At 47.1% G+C, this 26,637-nt stretch overlaps 1 protein-coding gene across 5 annotated transcripts in view; it reads right to left on the minus strand.

Annotated features, from left to right (window-relative positions):
* CDK5RAP2 (CDK5 regulatory subunit associated protein 2) overlaps positions 1-26,637 on the minus strand; it is a 181,442-nt gene that overhangs the window by 35,534 nt on the left and 119,271 nt on the right. For all 5 annotated transcript variants that reach the window (XM_082402197.1, XM_082402195.1, XM_082402196.1 and 2 more), the window contains 5 exons: positions 25,152-25,584; positions 14,541-14,751; positions 11,147-11,269; positions 6,484-7,060; positions 3,924-4,156 (listed from right to left, as the gene is read on the minus strand). In XM_082402197.1, coding sequence (XP_082258323.1) covers positions 3,924-4,156; positions 6,484-7,060; positions 11,147-11,269; positions 14,541-14,751; positions 25,152-25,584 — 1,577 coding nt within the window. The remainder of the gene's footprint in view (positions 1-3,923; positions 4,157-6,483; positions 7,061-11,146; positions 11,270-14,540; positions 14,752-25,151; positions 25,585-26,637) is intronic.

Below are 26,637 nucleotides of genomic sequence, written 5' to 3' on the forward strand. Positions count from 1 at the left end.
GTGCCCCCCCTCCAAGCTCAACTATGTGGGCCAGACAGAGGCAGAGCACATTTCATCCAAGGGCACCCCAGAGCCAGGTCCATACCACATAAAACTCCTGGCAGCATCATCAAATCCCGACTGGGCACTACTTGTCTGGTCCCTTCCCAGGCTGGGAGGCCCGGACAAGACCAGGCCCCCCACCTTCCAGGAGCTTACGCTCTGAAGAAATAAAATATGCCCACAAGAAATCATTGCTGTCACCTCCTGAGCTCCCACTACTGGCCAGGCAGGACACCAGATGTTTTAATAATCTCATTTAATCCTCACCAATAACTCTGCCAGACAGGTGCTATTACCTCACAGAGGAAATCTGACCCTTAACCACAAAGCTGGGATTTGAACTCAGGCCTGTCTGGTTCCAAAGAGTCTGTTCTCTCCACCCCAGCACATGGCCCCCGTCACAAGGCCAGACGTGATGCCATTTGCGAGCTACAAACAACCCGGAAACAAAGAAAATGAATAGGTTTGCTTTTACTTGAAGTGAACAAAGGAAGCTTCCTGGAGGACGGGCAGAATTTCTAGAAGCGGAGAGGGAGTAAAAGCCTTTTAGAAAAGGACTTATTTGAACAAAGTCCCAGAAGTGGGGAAATGCAAAGCCAGGCCCACGGAAATGGTTGACAAGGACACCCAATTTGACAGGAGTGTGAGGGGCATGACCTCATGGGGGTCAGGTCTGGCTGTGAAAACAAGCTGCCTGGGCTCAAATCCTGACTCGGCCACTTCCTGTGTGACCTTGAGCAAGTAAATTAACCTCTCTGTTCCTCATTATTAAATGAGGATATTGAATAGTAGGATGAGAACAATGCCTGGCATACAGTAAGACCAGCCCCCCTCATTGGTTCTCCTTCATAATAATCATTATCATTCCAAGGTTAGAGGGCTGGAAAAGGCAGACCGTGGAAGCCCTTGAAAGAAATGGATGCTTCAGTCCAGAAGAGAGTGGATATATGTATATGTATAACTGATTCACTTTGCTGTACACCTGAAACTACTACAGCATTGTAAAGCAACTATGCTCCAATAAAAATTAATTTAAAAAAAAGAAATGGATGTTTCGGGTTCATCCCTGTGGCAAAGGAGCACCAAGGGAAGGGATCCCAGCACTGTTTTCTACTCATGTGGCTAAACCCTGACACACACGGTGAGCGCACTGAGGACAGGGACTACCTCACCATCTCCTTCCTCGGCACTCACTCAAAAATACCTGAAGACAAAAACACGGCCTTCCTGATTCATGCTACTGCTCTCAGGAGGTACCACGGACAAGGATATGGTGGAAAAGCTGGGACTGCAACACCAGTCCTTGATCTATTTGGGGTCTCAACCCGCTTTGAGAATCTAAAATTTATAGACTGTCACCCCAGAAAAACACCCACACTCACAAAATCTTGCAGGGCTCCAGACCCCTAGTGAACTCCCTAGCCTATGGAGCGAGGCAAGAATCCCAGCTCTAATCCTTACCAGCATTAAGAAAGCACACTACCATCCTACTTCTTGGGTTCTACCAATTAAATATCATTAAAGAAATAGCAAGGATATGCACAAAGATTCCAATCCACTGTCCTTTATCATCGCCCCAAACTGGAAACGACCTAAATATCCATCTAATGGGGAATGATTAATTATGGTACATTCATACAAAAGAATGCTCTGCAGCCACTAAAACCTACAACGTAGATTAATATTTATTATCTATAACTGAACAAAGGGAGAGGTTGCAAATCGTCCTACTTCCACCAAAAATACACATACGTATAAAAAAGGTCTGGAAAGTATACACTCCAGGATGTTCATGTTTTGCTGTATAAATGATGTAATTACGGGAGTATTCGCTTATCTGCTATTCCACAATAAACATGTACCGCTTTGTATTAATTAAAAAAAAAGGGCTACATTTAAATTTTTTAAGAACTCATGCTACGCAACTACCTCAAATATAAAATTACTTTATGGTAAGCTCATTTCATAATTCAGGAGCCAGACTCTTCAGATGGCATCCCAGAAAGACCCACCTCTGTTACATTTTATTCTCTAAGAAAAAGAGCTGCTGTAGTGAGGTTCCTGAGACTTTTATGCCTTTTGTAGAAGAGAATTAAGTTCTGTGTTTGTGTTGTCTGCTAAGCCCGAAATGCTTCTGCTTCCAGAACCCATAGGAAACAAGAAGTGAGATCTCCTTGGGCTTGTCAAGGTAAATAACTAAAAAATAAATCAAGGGGAGGCGGGTGGATGAGGGAGGGAGGGCATCTGGTGCCAGAGGCAGTCTCTCTCAGCCTCCCACTCCCAGGTTGAGGGCCTGTAGGAAGAAAAGAGACAGATGGAAAATGCCTCGGGCCAGGAAGACACAGCTCTCTCTTGAGGACCCACTTATCCCTCCAATAATAAAATGGAAACTAGCTTATTTGGAAAACCTTAGCCAGAAAAAAAAGTGGATTTCGTAAAGCTGGAAAAAGTCAAGTGCTCCTATGTCAGAGGTCCCAGGAGCTGGTACTAGAAAATCAGCCTGCGACGCGCCTAAGCGGTGGGGCCCTTTTTAAAAATGGACGAAAAACATTTCCTGGGCCCAGAAGGCCATGTTCTATCTTGGCATCACACTGAACACACGTGGACCCTCGTGACCCATCTGTGTGGATGTACGAAGGCACGAAGACTGAGGTCAAATCCAGGTTCTGCCATGTCAGTTGTGACTTTGAGCAACTGACCTCCCTCTGTTAAGGCCAAGTTCCTCACATAAATCAAGTTGTTCTGAGGATGAAGCCCCCAGGCAGGCTCACAAGTACAGATGCGAGTAAGCACTCAGGACTCCAGGGCCGTGCAACGAGCCACGCACTCTGCCAAGGCCTCACATCCATGATTTAACTTGACCCTCATGACTCACAAAGGAAAGCCTTTGATTCTAAGCAGAGAGCGGTCATGACCTGACTTACACTTTGTAAAGGCCACTCTGACTACAGTGAAAACGGACCGCTGTGGGACAAGGGTGGAAGCACAGAGGCCAGAGGAGAGGACCGCAAGCACCCAGGCGGGGTGACGGCAGCCAGCTGGAGCCGTGGCGGCAGGGAGGGGGAAACCCGCTCAGGCTCAGATCTGGAACCAGCGCTGAAGGCAGGGCTTCAAAGGGGCAGCCAGTGGGGTGGGCGGGAGTACTGACTCTGAATGGTGTCCTCTTAGGAGCCAAGGGAGGACGAGATTCCCCAAGGAAGAAGGAGCGACCGCATCCATTCTCAGAGGGCTGGGAAAGATGGTCAGTAATGTGTGTGTGTGTGTGTGTATATATGTATGTGTGTGTCTATCTAGAGAGAAAAAGAGAATGAGAGAGCAAACATGGCAAAACGGATGAAGCTGGATGAAGGTATAAGGGAGATCTTTGTTGAGATCTCAAAAAAATGCAAATTATTATTTTTTAATTGTAATGCGATAACATCTATTCAAGTACCTAGCACGTAGCAAAGGTTTTCTTTCATCCTATCTCTGACCACCTCTGACCCTTGAATATGTTGTTAACTGATGAAAGTTTGGGTTTTCTTGTTTGCTTGTTTTGTTTGTTGCTGCCAACATTTAAAATCCACAAGTCTTTACCTGCCAAACCCCGGTTTCCATCTTCTCTTGAAAATTTGGAGGAACTGGCAACCACGTGGCCACGCCTCACCAGCCTGGCCCCTGAGGCCCCTTCACTAGACCCCAGGTTGGGAACACTGCAGACTGCCAACCATGCGGAGGTGGCCACCAGGAGGAAGCAGCGGCCAGTGGGGCTCTGCCATCACCTCACCAGGGCAGAGGGGCGGAAGGTGAGGCCAAGGAGTCCGTTCCTCCTGGGCCCCTCCAAGAAGTCCTGGATCAAGTCCTGATGGGTCTTAAGATCCGCAGTCCCCCGCCCCACTTACCCTTGAGAAACAGCTTTTCCAACTGCTTCAGCAGCTCCGCGCACTGATTCAGCTGCTCCTGGAAAGCCTCGGCCACGCGGAAATCCACGTCGCTGGCCTGCAGCAGCTCCTCAAAGGCCTTGATCATGGCGTTCATGTGCCGACGATAAACGACACAGATGCCGTGGCTGTCCTTAATCTGCTGTCGTTGAAGGGAGAGCTCCCTGGCTTGGGCCTGAACTAACGAATCATATCTGATAAAAGGAGGGAAAAGAAAATGCTTGGACCGTTTTAGAATTGAATTTCCATGACTTTAACTGGAGAAATGACAGAGCACAATTTTGAAAAGCCTGCAGCTATGCAAGTATCTATACTTTTAGAAAAATTGCAACTGTACAAGGTCACTCCTCCTTCGATTTCAAAACAGCCAACAAATGCTGGAACAAAGGCTGTTCTGCAATATTTTTAACCTTACGAAGCCCCCAATTAAAGTACAGATTGGCAAGTACTCGGGAGATCAATTAGTTTCCACTCACTCTTCAAAAATACTCCTCCAAATTGTAGAAACGAGTGCTCCAAGGGTCAGGGGACCCAGCACAAATTCTCACGAAGGACAGAAAAGAAACTGTAAGGCAGGAAAACAAAAACAGGACTCTCTCCTCTCACGTGAAAGGTCAGAGGGTAATCATAATCCTAACTACCATTTACGGAGGGTCTATGACCTGTCAGCCACTGAATTAAGTGTTTTTTTAAAAGTTATCTGTTCTTCTCAATGTCACAACAACTGTATGAACACCCCGTTTACAGGAGAGGAAACTGACTCTTGGAGATGGCAGGTTGGTTAAACAGTGAAGACTTCTCACTCAAACACAGCTCTGCCTTCAAAGCCCAACTCTGTTATTTGCAGTGAGGGGGATGGACCTAGAGTCTGTCATACAGAGTAAGTCAGAAAGAGAAAAACAAATACCGTATGCCAACACACATATATGGAATCCGAAAAGAAAAAAAAAAATGGTTCTGACGAACCTAGGGGCAGGACAGGAATAAAGACGCAGACGTAGAGAATGGACTTGAGGACACGGGGAGGGGGGAGGGTAAGCTGGGACGAAGTGAGAGAGTGGCATGGACATATATACACTACCAAATGTAAAACAGATAGCTAGTGGGAAGCAGCCGCATAGCACAGGGAGATCAGCTCGGTGCTTTGTGACCACCCAGAGGGGTGGGATAGGGAGGGTGGGAGGGAGATGCAAGAGGGCGGGGATATGGGGATGTATGTATACGTATAGCTGATTCACTTTGTTATACAGCAGCAACTAACACAACACTGTAAAGCAATCATACTCCAATAAAGGTGTTAAAAAAAAAAAAAAAAAGCCCAACTCTGTCCATACAACATCCGTCTTTCCCTATGTGAGCCCACAAGTATTAGTCGGCACTGAGAAAAACGCAAGTTCAGGAAAGCGTGGCTCTGTCTTCCTTACCAACTGTGGGCGCAGGAAGCTGGCCACAGAGTGGCTTGCCAGAGACCCTGACCCTTCCGTTTGCCGTGCTCCCCGTTCCCTGCAATGATGACTGGCGACCACCTTCAACCCCACGTAAGCACAGAGAGATCACGCGACAGCAGCACTGCAGGTGGGGCCGGTTTAATGGACGGGAAAGAGCCCAAGCATCAGCACGGGGTACTGTGGGTCGGACCAGCTGGCTCTGCGAACCCCCCCAGGCCACCTTCTCAGTCACAGCAGCCTCTCTGGGGCCCCACTGCCTCACCTACAAACACATGGTTTAAGAACACCTCGTTCTCAGGTGACTGTGAGGATTAAGTAAGAAAAGTGCCTGACCAGGGGTCTGACCCAACTGCCTTTCACTAAATACCAGCTGCCTTCAACCACACTGTCTGGGAAGTCTTGAAACATGCACTCTGGCTCCTGACAATTCAGAACAATGTGTTTGTCTCAAATTAGTGACGAATGAAGGTCAGCTTTACAAATGATCCCATGTTTGTCAAATCTTGTGAAGCAAAACTGTATATACCTATGCCCGTAAAATGTATCTTCGTGACCTGAAGATTCTTCTCCTTCAACACAGGCTTATTTCTCTAAGATGACCTTGAAGGGTAAAGATGTGGCCGGTATTTCTTTTCCTCCCACCCTGCCTAGGACATCAGTTTCAGCACCGCCCTCTCCCCCCCGAACCCCTCCACCTCACCACCCCCCCTCCCGCCATCGCAGTAAAAGCCATTAACAGGGTCAGGGGTAAACACTGCCATTCGGCAAACTTACTATAACTCACCAAGTGACTGGTATAATACCTTTACCCCGAGTGCCCAGCCTGAGGAGGGCAAAACCTGCTTGGCCAATTTCAGAAGACACAGACTAGTATGTGCACAGCCACTGTTCCTTGTGGCCTCACATGTCACTTCCCCGTAGGCGTAGCTGCCTTAACGGTGCCTTCAAGCCTTCCCCAGGACACACCAGACCCCCATCACAGGGCAGCATTCCCTTTTAGCTCAGGGGCGCCGACCTCGTGGCAAGTTGGGGAACTGCAGGCTTAAACGTGGGAGAAGACAGGTGGGACGTACCTTGAGGGTGAGAGATCTCTGAACTTATTCTGCAGGTTATGGATTTCACCGAAAAGTTCCAGGTTCAAATTCTGCTCCTTCTGCAGTTCATATTCCCGGTCCACCAGCTGCAGCCGGAGGCTCTCCAGCGCCCTGCCGTCAATCATCTCTGGGGCCAGCGGGTGGAGGAGTTTCATGTGTTTCACGTAACGTACTTGGTGCAAACGTGAAAAGGTCACTTCTTCTTCGTCGGTACTGCCCTTGGACTTGTTCAAGCCGTCCTGGGCCCCTTCTCTCCCACACAAAACTGTGACGATGGCCTCACTGAACTGGGAGTGCTTTTGAAGCTGCAATATGAAGTTCCGGTAGACCTCGAGCTCGGTTTCCAAGTCACAGATTTTCCGTTTTAAGGTTTCTTTATCATTTGAGGTATCGCTGTTCTCCAGCTGATCGGTCTCAACCACGCTGACTTTAGCGGAAAACTGACTCTTAGGACTCAAGTATGTAGCTACGGAAGTGGGGCCTGGAAAATCTTCAGAAGGATTCTCTTCGCGTGGTGGAAAGATGGCAAGGTCATCAGGCTGGTAAATTTCGGAGTCTGAAAATCAAAACACATTTATGTCGGTGTCTCCATCTCCACTGCTGAAATCCATCCCCTCGGTCCTTCCTCACAGCCACCGCCAAGCAGGAACCACTGCGGGAGCCTCCCACCAAGCCCGCCTGGCTCTTGGCCTTCCCTCTTCCCTCTCAATCCATCCTCTTCCTCAGAGCGACTGTTCTAAAAAGTGAATTCGACCACGATAACCATCAACTCCCACCTAAAACTCATCCATACCCCCGCTATCTTGAGGATTAAATCGAAACTTCTTCTCACAGCATCTGAGACCCTGCTTGATCTACTTCCAGGCAACCTGTTCAGGAACATCCCCTGGCACCACCTATGGAGAGTCCCTACTAAATTAACCATAAGTCCCTGCACACACCAGGCTGCTCGTGCCTCCATGCTTTTGCATGTGCTGTTCCCACTGCCTGGAATATGCTTGGCTCCCTACTTAACTCCTCCTCAGTGAACTCCTCTTCATCCTTCAACACCTAGATCTGATTTTCTCTCCTCTGCAAGCCCATCTTCAAGCTATGCAAAACAGTCACTCCCCTCTGTGCTTCCACAGCACCTTATACATAACACCAGAGACAGACGTACCACGTGCTCGGTGCTAACATGTGATTGACAATTGGCTTATTCATTTATTTACACAGCACTTAGTTACTTGGGTTCCTCTCTCCCTCACTGGACTGCAAGTTCCTTCCCAGCAGGTACTGGCCTTTCATCTTCACATTCTCAGTGCCTCGTTCAGTACCCAGCCCAGACCTGGTGTAAATGAAGGGCTGAAAAAATACTGGGGAATGAGTGAAGGAACATCAAAAACCAGTAATTCTAAAATCCACAGCAGATGAGAGTCGTCCTCTCATTTCCACATCGACAAGTTTCCGGAGATGCCGTGATGTCCCCTGTAGCAAGCTGTTCCACTGACTCACAATCCTACCAGGAAATATCTCCTTACAGCTAGTTTAAATCCCCAGGTATGTGGCCAAACTCCTGTGGGAGGCGGAATGGTACTGCAGAAAGAATACGCAGCTTTGAAGCCAAAGAGAAGAGGGCGCATACCCAGCTTTGCTACTTGCTGGCTGCACAGCGTTAGGCAAGTAACTCACTGCCCAGAGCCTCAGTTTCCCCAAAGAGATGTCTTATGTGCTTGTTGTGAGGTTTCAAGGTCAGGCCTGAGTCTAGAGCTTCTGTCCTTAACCACATACCACAATGCCTGCTGTCCAGTGAAAGCTCAGCTCAATACAAGGAGTGGTCTGAATACTTAAGAGGCAGCAGAATATAGTAGAAAAACCCATCTGAAATCCAACGGATCTGGTTTCAAACTCTGGCTCTGCCACTTACTAGCTGTGTGACCTTAGGCAAGTGACTTAGCCTCTCTGAGCCTCAGTAGCTTCATTTGCAAAATGGAGAGAACATCAATCACTGCGAAGGCTAAGGCTTCTGTTTTGTTTTCAGGATCAAATGGGACAATATCCGCAAAAAGGCTAACAGTGTCTGGCACACAGCAGCGAAGGAGACCAACTAATACGAATATCCTTTGCTTCCCTGAAAGTGTTCAAAGATGGAAGAGGATGCCTATCACAGGAGGCTCGTGAACAAAGGCTTGTGGACTTGGGGAAACACTGCCAGGGCAGCAATGTGGGTTGGATGAGATGACCTAGGAGACCTCTCAGAAGGAAAGGCACGTACAAATCCTTGTCAGACCGTATATTCCAATTTCTGGGTTCTGCGGCTGCTCCTCGTGGCTTTAAGCCCATTCTTGTCTCTCTGCTCATGATGCAAATACCATAAAATAAACTTTTTTATTTTAGAAAGCTGCTGCTACGTGACCTCAAGGAAGCACTCCTGATAGAGCATTTTTAGTGCACAAAATTTGTTAGAAACACTCATCTCTTGAGTTCCTTTAGGGTGGAGACCATGCCATTCACCTGTTTCTCCAGTGTCTGGCATGGGGCCTGGAGCAGAGAAGGTACTCAGTAAGTCCTGCTGGCTGAATGAGTGTAAGAGACACAGAGGGAGAAATCTCAACAAGGCTTTTTTCCAGAGAATCACACTCCAAGATAAGGAAATATCTTTGCTATAACAACCTCACGATAATGGAATTTCATGGCAAGAAGTGATTTCACTCATGGGAATAAAGATCAGTTCTGATGACTTTTGTTAAGTAATCATGAGGCAAAGACAAATGTAAGCCCTGTAGCCCTGTACATGTGTCCTTTTGTGACACAGACTGTTTAGACACACACACACACGCGCGCGCACACACACACACACACACACACACACACCCTCATCATGACTGGGAGGTGTCATCCTCACATCCACACTTAGACCTCCACTTTAAACTCTGCTCCTTACAACACACTCAAGACACTTGACACTCGTAATTTTGACTTGAGAAGGTGTGAGAGGGTGTGAGAGATGGAGGATTATAAGCCATAGTGTACAGTGTGAACCTGCAGGTGTATCAAGGCGTCAGGACACATAACTATGTGCTGGGACCTGGCCCAGGCACCCAGCACCTCACCTATGCCGTCCATTTAATCGTCACAACAACCCTGTGAGGTGTCACTCATAACCCCATTTTACAAAAGAGGAAATTGAGGTTTAGAGATAAGAACTTGCCCAAGGTTCAGGGCAAGTAAGCAGCAGAGCCCCCTGTCCAAGCCTGGTGGTCCACCCGTCTGAATACTGCCTCCTGATATATCCCTCCTGCAACTGGGGTCCCCATCTCAGGGGGGCATAACAAGGAAAGACAGTCCTCAACCCTCGATGTGAAGGCCAGTAATGACTGTGGCACCCCCTTCACCCATTCCTCAAGTTTCTGTCCAGGAGCTACTGAGGAAGAGCCAGCAGTGAAGCCATCACAGGCGGTACCAGCCCCGTACAGGGCAGTCACTGAGCAAAGTCGCTACGAGACCAAAACGGGGCGGGCTGATGGGAATGTTCAGGAAGGCCTTCCCTGGAAAGTGACGTTTAAGCAGAGACCAGAAGGATGAGGCATCAGCTGGGCAACAGTTAAAGGGGGGAAATTCAGGCGGAGGCAAGCACAATAAGAAAAAGGAAAAAAGGTCACTCATGATGGGGATCTGAGAGGAAAGGGGAAACTGCCAATCAGTCAAGAAGCCTTTAGTAACCAACTAACCACGAACGAGAAATCAAAAGATGTCCCCAGGCCCATTTATTTACATTATAGGAAACAGTGCAGTTCTGGACCTTCCTACAGTTCAGCTAAAGGGCACTTGATTCTCTGGGAGAGTGGCTTTCTCCTCAAAGCCCAGAACACGCGGAAGCCTGTGACCACGCATTCAGCGCACTGACTGGAGGCCTTGGGAAGCGTACGCCATTGGGAACAGGGCCCACAGCTCAGTATTTCCCCAGAGACGGGATTTCCCCATGACAAATTTAGGATCCTGAAGACAACGATTTCTTACAGAGTGAATCGGGGCCACCTTAATGGTGATTTTTTTTTTTTTTAATTAAGGGGGAAAAAAGAATCTAAGGTAAAAGAAAAAATGTAAGCATCTGTTTGTGGTTGAATGGGATCATGAATATTGTTATTATTCTTTGTGCTTATCTGTATGCCTGCGACACTTCATAATTCTAAGAAGGATACAGCTTGCCTGGGGCCTCGCTCACGTCTCTGTACCTTTCCCACTGACCCACCTGACAAACCCCCAAACCAGGTGTCAGCTCAGGCTTGCCCCTCGTCCACCCCATCCCCCGGGCGGCGGGAGGCCGACGTGCCCACCTCACACCAGCCAGCACTGCGGGGACGCTGAGGACAACTGGCTGAGGGCGAGGCCCCTGCGGGCAGGCACTGAGTCCTCTGAGGCTGAACCACCAGAGCCCAGGCCGCTGCCTGGTAGAAAAGTGCCAGACAAATGGACTGTAAGCCCCGACACCCTACTACACCCTGACTCTCAAAACCCTCAGCCTCCTCAAGTGTCACATGGGCACAGTGATGACGCGCTAGGATGGCTGTTGCAGGGCTTAGTAATAATTTTTTTATGAAACACCCCAAATGGCGCCCGGCACAAAGTAGCGGTTCAATAGGCATAGCGGGTGAATTCTGACCGGTCTCGCAGCTGGCCTGTTGATCCTCGTCCCTTTCCTTGTCTCTCCAGACACAGGGCGTGGCTTGGGGTCCTTCTCGCTCTCCCGGGCTGTCCCGGTAGGCTGCTCCCACAAGGGGCTGGGCTACAGGCATCCACAAAGAGAAAGAAAAGCAGATAAAACCACAGGCTTGAAACTTAGCCAAGCAACTAAGAAGAACACAAAGATACAACAGGGAAAATAAAAACACTGGGGAGGCAAAATGCAATTCATAAGATAAAATTAATCTATCGAGCTGCCATAACAGGACATAAAAAGCATAAATATACTGCAGCTTGTCTGAAACGGTTGAAGTCCAGGCTCTTGAAAAACCATGAGTGAGAAAATGAATTCTATAGACTCATGCCCGCTTTTCCCAAGAAGAGGGGCCTCAGGGGCCTTCCAGGCAGCTGCAGAAGTAGCCCCTGGCTGAGGCACCCCAGGGTCTCAGCAAGAAATCAAAACATTGTTAAGCGCAAATGGCAAGCCCTGGGCAAGGTGCCAGGGCCTCTGTGCGGCTCAGCCACCTGTGCCGCGGTCCCTGTCCTGCTCACACTGCACTGTCCCCGCCCCAGGAGACAGGGAGCCCTCAGAAGGCAGAGACTGCATCTTCTTCCCCTCTCTCCCCTACACCCTGTGCGTGAGGCCAGGAACACAGCAGGCGCTCGGGGAATATTCACTGCATGAGTGAACAGGTGCCTGGATGGGTAGATGGATGGATGAAGGAGGCTGGGAAAGGAAGGAGGGAGGGAAGAGCAATCCTACCAAAGCCCAACTTATCTTAAAACCTCAACTGTGCTAAACCCAAAAGAGAACCTAAGATTAAACAGAAAATACCTCTGGCTACGTGGCTCAACGTAAAATCCATACGCACGGTATCATGTACTAGGCTCCCAGAAACAGTAGGGGAAAAGTAAAGGCTCTGAAATCAGGCAGGCTGGTTCCGATCCGGGTTGGGATGTCAGCGACAGTGTGACCGTAGCCAAGTCCCTTTATCTCTGAAACTGTTGCCTCAACGATCAGATGGGAATAATTAGCGTCCCTGCCTCAGAGGACTGTTAGGAGGATTCAACAAGATCATGTACGTAAAGTGGACAGCGGGGCTCAGTAAGTAACGGGCACTCGTTTTATTTTACCACCACGGGCAGGCCGAGGCCCCCAGTCACCTCCCAGGCCTGAACCGCTCTGAAAACCCCCCGCTCGGATGCAGTCGTCCACCTCAGTCTCCCACCCTTCCTCAGCAAACACTGCTTCTCCTGCGAGCTCCCCAGGAGTGGACGTTTCTTCCCCTTGTACTACGGGCCTGGAAATGTGTGAGCACCTTCGCTCTTCACTGACACTTCCAGACCATTCTCTCTCTTCCCTAAGAACTCCGGCTTCGCAGCTCATGCCGTGAGACTACACCACTGACAACATCCACCGTCCTGCAGACACCCACCGTCCCAAGTCATGGAATCCCTCGAGATTCATGGCCACTGTGGCCCCCGACTGCCCTGCTCCTCTCCACCCCTCTATGGCAAACCCCCACCCCCCAAGTTGCCTATTCTTGTTGTATCCAATTTCTCTCCTCCATTCTCTCCGGAACCCACGCCAGTAGCCCTGCCCGCTCCATGGAAACAGCGCCCTTCAAGGTCCCCAAAGGACTCCCCCAGCACTAAATCCCAAGGCCAAGCCCCAGTCCTTGACTTACTTGTCTCACTAGCATATCCAACACAGCTAATCTGCTCTCCACTCGGCTTCGGGAGGCCATGCTCCCTGGGCCGCCCACCCCACTGGCTGCTCCTTCTCAGGCCCAGGCTCGGTTCCCAGACCTACCCTCCTTTGTCTCCAAGCCTCAGAGCTTCAGATACCAGCAACAAGCTGAGCTGGCCCAGACCTCTCCTGCAACAGGCATCTCAAGAGTTCCAAACCAGACCCCTGAGGCCCCCCGAGGCTGGCTCTCCTCAATCCTTCCATCTCAGGGTATGACATCTCCATCCTTCCCATGGTTCACGTTAAAAGTGACCCTTTAAAGCAGAGGCCAGCCTACTTTTCTTCAAAAGCCAAATAACAAATATTTGAGACTGCAAGCCCCAGGGTCTCCATCACAACTACTCAACCCTGCATCACAGCGAAAAGGCCATCACAGACAACGCGCAAATGAACGCAGGGGGCCGTGCTCCCATAAAACTTTACAAAAACCCACAGCGACCCTGGCCCACAGGTCACAGTTTGCCAATCCCTGCGTTAAAGCATAAGTCAGATCACGTGACTCTGCTGCTCAAAACTCTCTGGCCGTTTCCAATCTTACCCGGAGTAAAAGACAAAGCCCTAGACTGGCCTATGAGGGCCTAGCGGGTCTACCACCTCCCTGACCCCTCCTCCTCCTGGTTCCGCCCAAATATCGCCTCATCAGGGAGGCGCTCTCTACGACTCCACGTAACTTAGCAAACCCGACCCCCGCTCCACATTACCCGTGTCCTTCACCGGCTTTATCTCCCTCCACAGCACCGATCATTTCACACACGATACATCTGCTCACGGCTTACTGTCTTCCTCCCCCTGTGATATACAAGCTGGACACAGACTCGGTCTCTTTTGTTCGCTATCTCCCTAGTGCCTGGCACACAGGAGGACCTGATACATCCTTTCCGAAAAAATACATAAAAGATCACTGTTGCCGTTCTTGTTACTGTGTGCTGCTGTCATTCGCTTAGAGCAGAAGTTCAAAATCAGGAGTCAACAGAAGTGCTCCTGTGGATTAACGAGCGCGCTAAAGATGGTGGACGGTGCTACATGCATGAGAAGGCCCTCAGCTTTCCTCAGACTCTCAAAGGGGCAACATCGCTTAAGCACCACTGTCTCGGGCTAGAGGATCCCACTGACGTGCTCCCTCCAAGTCCAGGAGTCTCACCCTGATACTCTGTAACCCCAAGGCTCTCTACCTGGGGAGCTCCCAGGAGAGCAAAGACAGCAGGTTCCAAGTGAGTAGGGAGGCAGGTCACTTCTAGAAGGCATAAGGGCAGTAGGGTTTGGAATGAGCCCCGAAGGAACCGAACAACTGCGGCCTGGCCATCCAGAGAACCCTGCAAAGAGGACTGAGGCCTCCACAGATGGAGCCCCCAGACAACTGCAAGTGAAGGGGGCAGTGACCTCACAGGCCTGGGAGCACGACCAGTCCCCCTCTGCCCCCTCTGGAATAAAATGAAAGCAACAAATGAGCTTTCCTTATCATGTTCCCTCGATTGTATATTTGTCAAGAGTCAAGATTAGTCACTGCAATTCATGAAATTTATACTCAAACGTATTGCAATTCCAAACAACACGGCTGACATTTCTGGCCGTCCTGTCAGGCCGTTCATCTTCTCGCAGAGGATACGGTTTCCTTGGTGCTTACCTTTCAGGAGCGCTTTGTCTGGCGCTGGCCTCCCCTCCATCACTGCTTCGGCCAGAATTAACTTCTGGTGACGTTGCTTGTTGCGAATTTTAAACTCCTTCAGCTCCCCCTGCTGCTGGGCCACCACCTCCTGGGGGGCAGGGAGCCGGCACACGCTCCCTAGTGACCGCGATGGTTTTATCAGGATGGGCAAGCGGGACTTCTTCACGTCCTGAAAGTACACCCAGGGAGACAATGAATACACTTCCTCGGGTCGCACAGTCAACATGCTCGTGCCAACCTTATAAAACAGGACTCAAAGTGCCTGTCCAGATAACGGCACCTCCGTTTATCCCCCCAGCCTGCAGATCTGTGTCTTGGCAGGTCCCTCTTCTGACTGACAAGTGCCAAGTTGTTCCTCCTCGACACCCTCTTAAGCCCGGCCGTGTCTCTCTGAAAGTTCCAGATGCTCCCTACGCGGCAGTCCTTTTCCCCACAAAACCTTCTGGGAAACGTTTTCTAGCTCCTTATCTATTTCCTCACTTCCCACCCTTTCCTAAGCCTAAGTCAATCTGCCTCTCACCCCGCTAGGCCACCAGAACCACCCCTTACTAAGGTTTTCGGGGGCCACTAAGTGCCTAGTCCCGTGGCTATTTCTCAGGCCCAGAGCTCCAAACCTGCCCAACCTACACATTTCTGATGGCCCACCAGCCCTCCCAAGTCAACTGAAAGCTGGGCTCTTTCATTCTATCACCCCAGGCCCACAACCCACAGCTACAGCACTCCGACGACCTCTGTCTCGGTGAATCAGACCACCCTCCATTTGCTGCACAGACCAAAACTGGGAGCCATTTTTTAAATTCCCTGAGGGAACTTGCACAAGCCTCTTAGATAGCCTCATCCACCAGAAGGCAGACAGCAGAAGCAAGAAGAACTACAATCCTGCAGCCTGTAGAACAAAAACCACATTCACAGAAAGATAGACAAGATGAAAAGGCAGAGGGCTACATACCAGATGAAGGAACAAGATAAAACCCCAGAAAAACAACTAAATGAAGTGGAGATAGGCAACCTTCCAGAAAAAGAATTCAGAATAATGATAGCGAAGATGATCCAGGACCTCGGAAAAAGAATGGAGGCAAAGATGGAGAAGATGCAAGAAATGTTTAACAAAGACCTAGAAGAATTAAAGAATAAACAAACAGAGATGAACAATACAATAACTGAAATGAAAACTACACTAGAAGGAATCAATAGCAGAATAACTGAAGCAGAAGAACGGATAAGTGACCTGGAAGACAGAATGGTGGAATTCACTGCTGAGGAACAGACTAAAGAAAAAAGAATGAAAAGAAATGACGACAGCCTAAGAGACCTCTGGGACAACGTTAAACGCAACAACATTCGCATCATAGGGGTCCCAGAAGGAGAAGAGAGAGAGAAAGGACCAGAGAAAATAGTTGAAGAGATTATAGTCGAAAACTTCCCTAACATGAGAAAGGAAATAGCCACCCAAGTCCAGGAAGCTCAGCAAGTCCCATACAGGATAAACCCAAGGAGAAACATGCCGAGACACATAATAATCAAATTGGCAAAAATTAAAGACAAAGGAAAATTATTGGAAGCAGCAAGGGAAAAACGACAAATAACATACAAGGGAACTCCCATAAGGTTAACAACTGATTTCTCAGCAGAAACTCTACAAGCCAGAAGGGAGTGGCATGATATACTTAAAGTGATCAAAGGGAAGAACCTACAACCAAGATTACTCTATCCGGCAAGGATCTCGTTCAGATTCAATGGAGAAATCAAAAGCTTTACAGACCAGCAAAAGCTAAGAGAATTCAGCACCACCAAACCAGCTCTACAACAAATGCTACAGGAACTTCTCTAAGTGGGAAACACAAGAGAAGAAAAGGACCTACAAAAACAAACCCAAAACAATTAAGAAAATGGTCATAGGAACATACATATCGACCATTACCTTAAACGTGAATGGATTAAATGCTCTAACCGAAAGACACAGGCTTGCTGAATGGATACAAAAACAAGACCCATCTATATGCTGTCTACAAGAGACCCACTTCAGACCTAGGGACACACACAGACTGAAAGTGAGGGGATGGAAAAAGATATTCCATGCCAATGGAAATCAAAAGAAAGCTGGAGTAGCAATACTCATATCAGATAAAATAGACTTTAAAATAAAGAATGTTACAAGAGACAAGGAAGGACACTACATAATGATCAAGGGATCAATCCAAGAAGAAGATATAACAATTATAAATATATATGCACCCAACATAGGAGCACCTCAATACATAAGGCAACTGCTAACAGCTATAAAAGAGGAAATCGACAGTAACACAGTAATAGTGAGGGACTTTAACACCTCACTTACACCAATGGACAGATCATCCAAAATGAAAATAAATAAGGAAACAGAAGCTTTAAATGACACAACAGACCAGATAAATTTAATTGATATTTATAGGACATTCCATCCAGAAACAGCAGATTACACTTTCTTCTCAAGTGCGCACGGAACATTCTCCAGGATAGATCACATCTTGGGTCACAAATCAAGCCACAGTAAATTTAAGAAAATTTTCTGACCACAATGTTATGAGATTAGAAATGAATTACAGGGAGAAAAATGTAAAAAACACAAACACATGGAGGCTAAACGATACGTTACTAAATAACCAAGAGATCACTGAAGAAATCAAACAGGAAGTCAAAAAATACCTAGAGAAAAATGACAATGAAAACACAACGATCCAAAACCTATAGGATGCAGCAAAAGCTGTTCTAAGAGGGAAGTTTATAGCTATAAAAGCCTAGCTCAAGAAACAAGAAAAATCTCAAATAAAGAATCTAACCTTACACCTAAAGGAACTAGAGAAAGAAGAACAAACAAAACCCAAAGTGAGCAGAAGGAAATAAATCATAAAGATCAGAGCAGAAGTAAATGAAATAGAAACAAAGAAAACAATAGCAAGGATCAAGAAAACTAAAAGCTGGTTCTGTGAGAAGATAAACAAAATTGATAAACCATTAGCCAGACTCATCAAGAAAAAGAGGGAGAGGACTCAAATCAATAAAATTAGAAATGAAAAAGGAGAAGTTACAACAGACACCGCAGAAATACAAAGCATCCTAAGAGACTACTACAAGCAACTCTGCCAATAAAATGGACAACCTGGAAGAAATGGACAAATTCTTAGAAAGGTATAACCTTCCAAGACTGAACCAGGAAGAAATAGCAAATATGAACAGACCAATCACAAGTAATGAAATTGAAACTGTGATTAAAAATCTTCCAACAAACAAAAGTCCAGGACCAGATGGCTTCACAGGTGAATTCTATCAAACATTTAGAGAAGAGCTAACACCCATCCTTCTCAAACTCTTCCAAAAATTGCGGAGGAAGGAACACTCCCAAACTCATTCTATGAGGCCACCATCACCCTGATACCAAAACCAGACAAAGATACTACAAAAAAAGAAAATGACAGACCAATATCACTCATGAATATAGATGCAAAAATCCTCAACAAAATACTAGCAAACAGAATCCAACAACACATTAAAAGGATCATACACCATGATCAAGTGGGACTTATCCCAGGAATGCAAGGATTCTTCAATATAAGTAAATCAATCAATGTGGTAAACCATATTAACAAATTGAAGGAGCAGAACCATATGATCATCTCAATAGATGCAGAAAAAGCTTTTGACAAAATTCAACACCCATTTATGATAAAAACTCTCCAGAAAGTGGGCATAGAGGGAACCTACCTCAACATAATAAAGGCCATGTATGACAAACCCACAGCAAACATCATTCCCAATGGTGAAAAACTGAAAGCATTTCCTCTAAGATCAGGAACAAGACAAGGATGTCCACTCTCACCACTATTATTCAACATAGTTTTGGAAGTCCTAGCCACGGCAATCAGAGAAGAAAAAGAAATAAAAGGAATACAAGTTGGAAAAGAAGAAGTAAAACTGTCACTGTTTGCAGATGACATGATACTACACAGAGAGAATCCTAAAGATGCCACCAGAAAACTACTAGAGCTAATCAATGAATTTGGTAAAGTTGCAGGATACAAAATTAATACACAGAAATCTCTTGCATTCCTATACACTAATGATGAAAAATCTGAAAGAGAAATTAAGGAAACTCTCCCATTTACCACTGCAACAAAAAGAATAAAATACCTCGGAATAAACCTACCTAGGGAGACAAAAGACCTGTATGCAGAAAACTATAAGACACTGATGAAAGAAATTAAAGATGATACCAACAGATGGAGAGATATACCATGTTCTTGGATTGGAAGAATCAATATTGTGAAAATGACTATACTACCCAAAGCAATCTACAGATTCAATGCAATCCCTATCAAATTACCAATGGCATTTTTTACGGAACTAGAACAAAAAATCTTAAAATTTGTTTGGAGACACAAAAGACTCCGAATAGCCAAAGCAGTCTTGAGGGGAAAAAACGGAGCTGGAGGAATCAGACTCCCTGACTTCAGACTATACTACAAAGCTACAGTAATCAAGACAATATGGTACTGGCACAAAAACAGAAACATAGATCAATGGAACAAGATAGAAAGCCCAGAGATAAACCCACGCACCTGTGGTCAACTAATCTATGACAAAGGAGGCAAGGATATGCAATGGAGAAAAGAGAGCCTCTTCAATAAGTGGTGCTGGGAAAACTGGACAGCTACATGTAAAAGAATGAAATTAGAACACTCCTTAACACCATACACAAAAACAAACTCAAAATGGATTAGCGACCTAAATGTAAGACCGGATACTATAAAACTCTTAGAGGAAAACATAGGAAGAACACTCTGACATAAATCACAGCAAGATCTTTTTTGATCCACCTCCTAGAGTAATGGAAATAAAAACAAAAATAAACAAACGGGACCTAATGAAACTTCAAAGGTTTTGCACAGCAAAGGAAACCATAAACAAGACGAAGAGACAACACTCAGAATGGGAGAAAATATTTGCAAACGAATCAATGGACAAAGGATTAATCTCCAAAATATATAAACAGCTCATGCAGCTCAATATCAAAAAAACAAACAACCCAATCCAAAAATGGGCAGAAGACCTAAATAGACATTTCTCCAAAGAAGACATACAGATGGCCAAGAAGCACATGAAAAGCTGCTCAGCATCACTAATTATTAGAGAAATGCAAATCAAAACTACAATGAGGTTATCACCTCACACCAGTTAGAATGGGCATCATCAGAAAATCTACAAACAACAAATGCTGGAGAGGGTGTGGAGAAAAGGGAACCCTCTTGCACCGTTGGTGGGAATGTAAATTGATACAGCCACTATGGAGAACAGTATGGAGGTTCCTTAATAAACTAAAAATTGAATTACCATATGACCCAGCAATCCCACTACTGGGCATATACCCCGAGAAAACCATAATTCAAAAAGACACATGCGCCCCAATGTTCATTGCAGCACTATTTACAATAGCCAGGTCATGGAAGCAACCTAAATGCCCATCGACAGACGAATGGATAAAGAAGATGTGGTACATATATACAACGGAATATTACTCAGCCATAAAAAGGAATGAAATTGGGTCATTTGTAGAGACGTGGATGGATCTAGAGACTGTCATACAGAGTGAAGTAAGTCAGAAAGAGAAAAACAAATATCGTATGTTAGCGCATATATGTGGAACCTAGAAAAATGGTACAGTTGAACCGGTTTGCAGGGCAGAAATTGAGACACAGATGTAGAGAACAAACGTATGGACACCAACGGGGGGAAAGCGGTGGGGGGGTGGGGGTGAGGGGGTGATAAAAAATAAAATAAAATAAAATAAAATTCCCTTTATGCGTCTCACCCACTTGCATCGCTCACCGGGTTCCACTAACTCCAACTCCCAAGGTGTCTCTGAATTCTTCTGTCACTTCTCATCCTCCGCGGCCACCACCCAACTCCAAGACGCTGTGAGCTCTCATCCAGGCCACAGAAACAGCCTCCTGAGGTGTCTCCCCACACTCATTCTTGCCCTTTCTAACCCACTTGCCATACTGCACCAAAACAGGCAAAATTCCCCCGCTCCTGCTTAAAACTATTTTAATTGTTCCCCAGTTCTCGTATGGCAAAGGTCACAGTCTTTACCACAGCCCACGTGTTGTGCACGACTGCAGCCTGAGTTACTGCCCCTCCCCACCCCCCCATCCTCCAGCCACAGAGACCTCCTATCAGTTCCTCAAAATGCTTTGTTCCTTCCACCTCAGGACCTTGGCATATGGTATCTCCACTGCCTAGAATACTTTTTCTTGCCCACCCCCACCTCTCCCACTAATCCCAACACATTCATTAGGACTCAGATCAAATGTGCCTTCCTCAGGAGAATGGGCCTTGATTTCCCTGTTATATACTCACTGCCCCCTTGGAATTCTCCTCGGAAAAACATTAGGACCATAATAATTAAATGCCTATGCAATTACTTGTTCTTTGTCTATCTTCTGCACCAGCCTATAAGCTTTAGGGTTCATGGATTCTGCATTTCTTATTCATACTCTATCCACAGCTTCAAGCACAAGAACTAGTAATATAGTAGGTGCTCAACAACTATTTGTGGAATGAACATACAAATAATAACTTAAGAGGCCTAGGACTTCCCTGGTGGCACAGTGGTTAAGAATCCGCCTGCCAGTGCAGGGGACACGGGTTCGATCTCTGGTCTGGGAAGATCCCACATGCCGCGAAGCAACTAAGCCCGTGCGCCACAACTACTGAGCCTGCGCTCTAGAGCCTGCAAGCCACAACTACTGAGCCCACGTGCCACAACTACTGAAGTCCGCGTGCCTAGAGCCTGTGCTCCGCAACAAGAGAAGCCACCGCAATGAGAAGCCCGCGCACTGCAATGAAGAGTAGCCCCTGCTCGCCGCAACTAGAGGAAGCCCGCCTGTGGCAACAAAGACCCAACGCAGCCATAAATAAATAAATAAACAAACACAAATAACTCAGTTAAAAGATGGGCAAAGGATCTGAAAGACATTTCTCAAAAGGAGATATACATATGGTCAATAAGCACATGAAAAGATGTTCAAATCATTCATCATCAGGGAAATGCAAATCAAATCATAATGAAATACCACCACTCCCTACCCATTAGGATGGCTATCATTGAAAAGATAACAATCACTGGTGAGGATGTGGAAGAATTGGAGCCCTCACATGCTGGTGAAAACTTTTGTAAACTCGCTGCAGCCACTTTAGAAAAGAGTCTGGCAGTTCCTCAAACCGTGAAACAGTTACTACATGACCTAGCAATTCCACTTCTAGATCTATGCCCCGGAGAAATAAAAACACATGTACACACAAAAATTTGTACATGAATGTTCACAGCAACATTATTCATAATATCCGAAAGGTAGCAACTGCCCAAATGTCCATCAACTAATGAAATGGATAAATAAAATGTGGTATATCCATACAATGGACTATCACTGGGCCATAAAAAGAAATGAACTACGGATACCTGCTACAGCACGAACGAGCCTTGAAAACGTTACGCTAAGTGGAAGAAGCTAGTCACCAAAGATCACAGACCACGTGATTCCATTTATATGAAATATCCAGAGCAGGCAAATCTATAAAGACAGAAAAAAGCTTAGTGGCTGCCTTCAGCTAGGGGTGCGCAGGTGGGAGATATAGGAAGTGACTGCTAATGCGTTCGGGGCTTCTGCCTGGGATAAGGTTATGTTCTAAAACTGATTGTAGTCGATAATTGTTGGGACCCTGGAAAGGAGGAAATCAGCAAAGCCTCTCAAGAAGGAAAGAAGAAGAAGGAGCCCTTCTTGCACGTTCTAGGATGTCAAATGCTTTCAAGCATGTACTCCCGTAATCCTCGGGTGAACTCTGCATTCCCAGAGCTCACAGGATTACAGAAGTTATTATACCTATTTTCCAGATGAAGAACTGAGACATCAAACAACCAGCCCAGTATCATACAATAAGAAGGCTGGAGAGCTGAGCCTCAGACTAGCTCTTCAACCTCTACTGCCCAGTTAAGAAAAGTGAGAGCCTTTCTGCCCTGAAATTCCACGCAAGAGGAGAGAACAGGTTCAGGGACAAGAGCAGTCTGCGGTGGTGTCAGGGACCACTCGGGAGGAGGTGGACGCCTCATCAAAAAGGGCTGGAAAATAAGTCACTTGCTTGGTCCTCAGTCTCCACCAATCTCTATTCTTGGATCCAAATCTGTGTGTCATATGGCAGCAGAGAAGATAGCTGCAAGTGCACAAATGCCAAAGCCAATTTCAGGCTGGAAGGCTGCCGTCAGTCACCCTAACGCCGCTTCCAAAATAACACCACACAAAATGCTACCTTATGGATGCCGAACAGAATCCCACCTACCACCTTATTAAAGATGGCATCCTGGAACTTCTCACCTGGGGAGGGAAGGGGGACGGGAATGCACATACCCTGAGCTCCTACCACGGACACGGCCCGAGGCACTCGCCACACACTGCCTCACCGAGCCAGCACGCCAGCCCCGGGTGCCAGGTCACGATGATCCCCTTGGAGCCACTGAAAGTCAGGTGACTGACCCAAGGACTCAGAGCAGGTGAGCGGCGAGGCCCAATGCAATCACGGGTGTGTCTGTACAACCCAGCATCTCGCCTCTGTAACTAAACCAGAAGTATGTCCCGTCTCCCTGTTTCGCCCCTGGGCAGCAAAGATGTTCTTTTTAACAGGATGCCACAGTTCTAGCCTAAGCTCAAGGATTACTGATTCCTTGACTAACCAAAGACCACAGAGAAGACTATTAAATTTTCTTCTACGTTGCATAGACCGGAGGCCAAACTGGTAGTAAGAGAGCGCCTCCCTTCCTGAGAAAGGTGGGGTTACAATATCCCTGTCTGCCTCTAAAACCAGACTCCACTTTGCACCCCTGCTACTCCTCTCAACGGCTGAGCCACTCTTGACAATTTTCTGAGCCCTTCAGAGCTTGTATTTCTTCACATGCAAAATGTAGGTAATACCTACCTAACTCATATGCTTGGTGAGAAGGTTAACTGTGGTGATACACGGATAGAATATCTAGCACAATCCTGGCATATATAGCAGATGCTAAAAAAATAAACACAGTAGCCTTCCTTTTGAAGATACCAGCAGGAAGACAGTTCCAAATGGAAAATTTTTTTCAATATATTTGGGGAAATTAAGTTCATTTGATTATCCAATTTTCCTGAATATAGGATGCTATCTCCCTCACAAATAGCAGGGGAAAAAAAACACATGCACACACACAACATCTAGTTTTCCTAATACACAGGTACAAACTAAACTAGCTGGGGCAGATGAGAGCATTTCTATTCTAGCCAAATTGCACAAATTTGCATCTCGAGTACTGTTAATATAATGGCAGTGTCTTTTTTTTTTTTTTTTTTTTTGGTCTCTACTGATATCTTTAGAAAACCCTTTTCTAGAAATTACAGTTTTGGTGCATAATTTAAAACAATCAAAAGCAATTTTGCTAATGATATATCTAACTCTCTTTGGTATGCACAAAAGCAGTAATTTACTGGTCAGAAAATAAACTTAATTCTCCATTCTGATGCTGTGAAGCAGTGTGCATGGCTGATTTATCAGCGACAAAACACCCACCACAAACAAGGAGACCAGTCGCTGCAGCCCCATCACAAACACGACCTCTCTCCTTCTCTGCCACGCCACTCCCATCTCCCTGCTGCGGGGCTCCTCATTCCCAACCCCTCCTCCCCAGGAGGATTTTAGTAAAAGGTCTGATCAAACATTGCCAGGAGAGCCTGGCTTTCCATAATCTGGCATATCTGATGGTATCTGAGGAGAAGCATCTAGAGGAAGCATCCTGACTGAAGCAAAACGCAGGCATTCACCCACCAAAACCAGACCCTACCACTCGGGCCAGCAGAGGCTAGACGGGAGCCTGACCCAGGGAAAGGGCACGGCTGTGTAGTCAGGCCCCTCACAGCTGGCTGACCATGGGCACTCGGGACCTGGCTTCCTCACCTTTGACGGGTGTGTAAGGATAAGAGAATGGAGACAAAGCCCACAGAACGGTACCTCTAAGACACAAAGTCCGTACAAAATAAAACCTAGGTTCTCGTCCCTACCCCTAAAGTCAGGTCATTCCAGTTTGACTGCAACCGGCAAAAGTAAAGGTCCATCAACGGGAAAATTATGTAAACTTTGGTACATTCCCCACAATGGAATCTTAGCAGCCATTACAAGGAAAGATGTTCCTGATACATGACACGGAACAGTAAGCTACAGACAGATGTACACACGTGACTCTGCTTTTATAATGAAAACACACAGATATCACGAGTTATAGATAAATAAGAGAGGGCTGGGATGGGGGAGGAGAGAGGGAGGGAGGAAATGTTGGTAACGCTTTGGGGAAGATTAGGATGGACACACACCTCTAGGTAGAGGCCAAGATAAGTACAGGCAGAGAGAGACACCAGACTTTATACAAATTTTTTAAAAGTAGTGGGATCGGAGGTGATTTTTAAGTTTTTTGTCTACATTTAATAAGTAACTAAGTAAGTAATACGTGGGAAAACTTACTTTTTCGGTCCCCCTGGGGAAGGAGAGGGCAGCGGCCTGCCGCCCTGGCATCCTGTGCGAGCTCTCCGGCTGACGCTCGGCGCTGGATACGGCGTCTGTTGGTTCCTCTCCCCAAGGCTCTCTCGTGCCCTCGTGTCTGAATCTGACCGTGTCGCCCTCCACAGCCATGGTCTGTGTGGAGGCATCTTTCTGTTCCACCTTGGACGCCTCCGCCACCTTTGCTAGCTGGGCTCCCGGAGGCCACTTGAGTTCATCACGTGGCTTGGAAGACAAGTTGGCTTGGATGAAATGTCCGAGTTCACCTCTTAGCTGAACGGCCATCTGCCCAAGTGTCTTCTCCGTTTTACCATCAAGGTGTTCTCCCGAAGCTTCCTGCTCTCTCAAGCACATCTGTTCCAGAAGCAGTTCTCGGAGCACTTTCAGAAGGTCCGGCCTGTTTTTCCAAAAGGGAAGGAAGTGGGAGGACTCAGCTTTCTGCTATGGCCTTGTCACCGACCCACTTTCCTAAGTTTTCCCCATCGATTCTGGCCCAGATTCTGTTGAATTTAAACACAGTGAGCACCTGCCACGTGCCAGGACCCACGCCAACTATGTTATCCAGGTCACCTCAGGACAACCACACCAGGTAGGTACCACATGTCTCCTTCATGGAGGAGAAGGAGAGAACTGATTTGACACAGGTGCACAGCAAGTGAGGGGGGCACACAGCTACCTGGATGCAGGCTGGGCTTAGGAAGAGCAAACAGAGTCATAAGGTATGCATGACGACTGCAAGGTCCGCCCACCCCCCTGGGCCCATCCCTACATCCAGGGGCAAGTGTGGCTTTGGATGAATCTAGCCAACCTGGCAGATCCATGAGCGACCTGGTCCATCACGGTGCACAGTCGGTGCTCAGCAAAGGTATCGAATGAAGGGATGCTGGGAACTGCTCTGGATAAAAAGAGCAGTGGCTTTGAAATCAGACAAAATGGCTTCAGATTCTAACTCTGTGATTCTTGGAAAGCAAGGTGAGTTTTCCTCCACAGGACACTGTGAGGATTAAACGAGAGTATATATGGGTAGCAGATGCTTCTCACGACCCTTGCCACACGGCCTGGGCCTCCCTGAGATTTCAGCTGCGGCTGCGCTGACAGCTCTTGTAGACAGATAGTCCCTCCGCCAGCGCCCACGGCATCTCTCTGCTGCCTTGGGCCCTTTCCCAGAGCTCTCTGAGCCGGCCAGCAGGGCAGCGGGCAAGTGCAGACCCATTTACAGCTCCAGGGGAAACCCTAACCAGTGGAGGAAGAGAGCTGTTGGGTGAATGTCCCAGTCTCCCGTCCTTCAGAGGGCCAGCGCTGACGTAGGGTCTACACCATCCCTCAGAGGGTGGCCGGCAGGGCGGAGGCCCAGCTGCCCACAGCAGTAACCAGATCATAACACAGCCTTCCTGGCTTTGCCTCCATCCCTACCTTAGTCTCCCTCATCCCTCCTTCCTTCTGCTGGGAG

The sequence above is a fragment of the Balaenoptera borealis genome (genome assembly GCF_965194805.1).
Source record: "Balaenoptera borealis genome assembly, chromosome: 8".
NCBI lineage: Eukaryota > Metazoa > Chordata > Mammalia > Artiodactyla > Balaenopteridae > Balaenoptera > Balaenoptera borealis.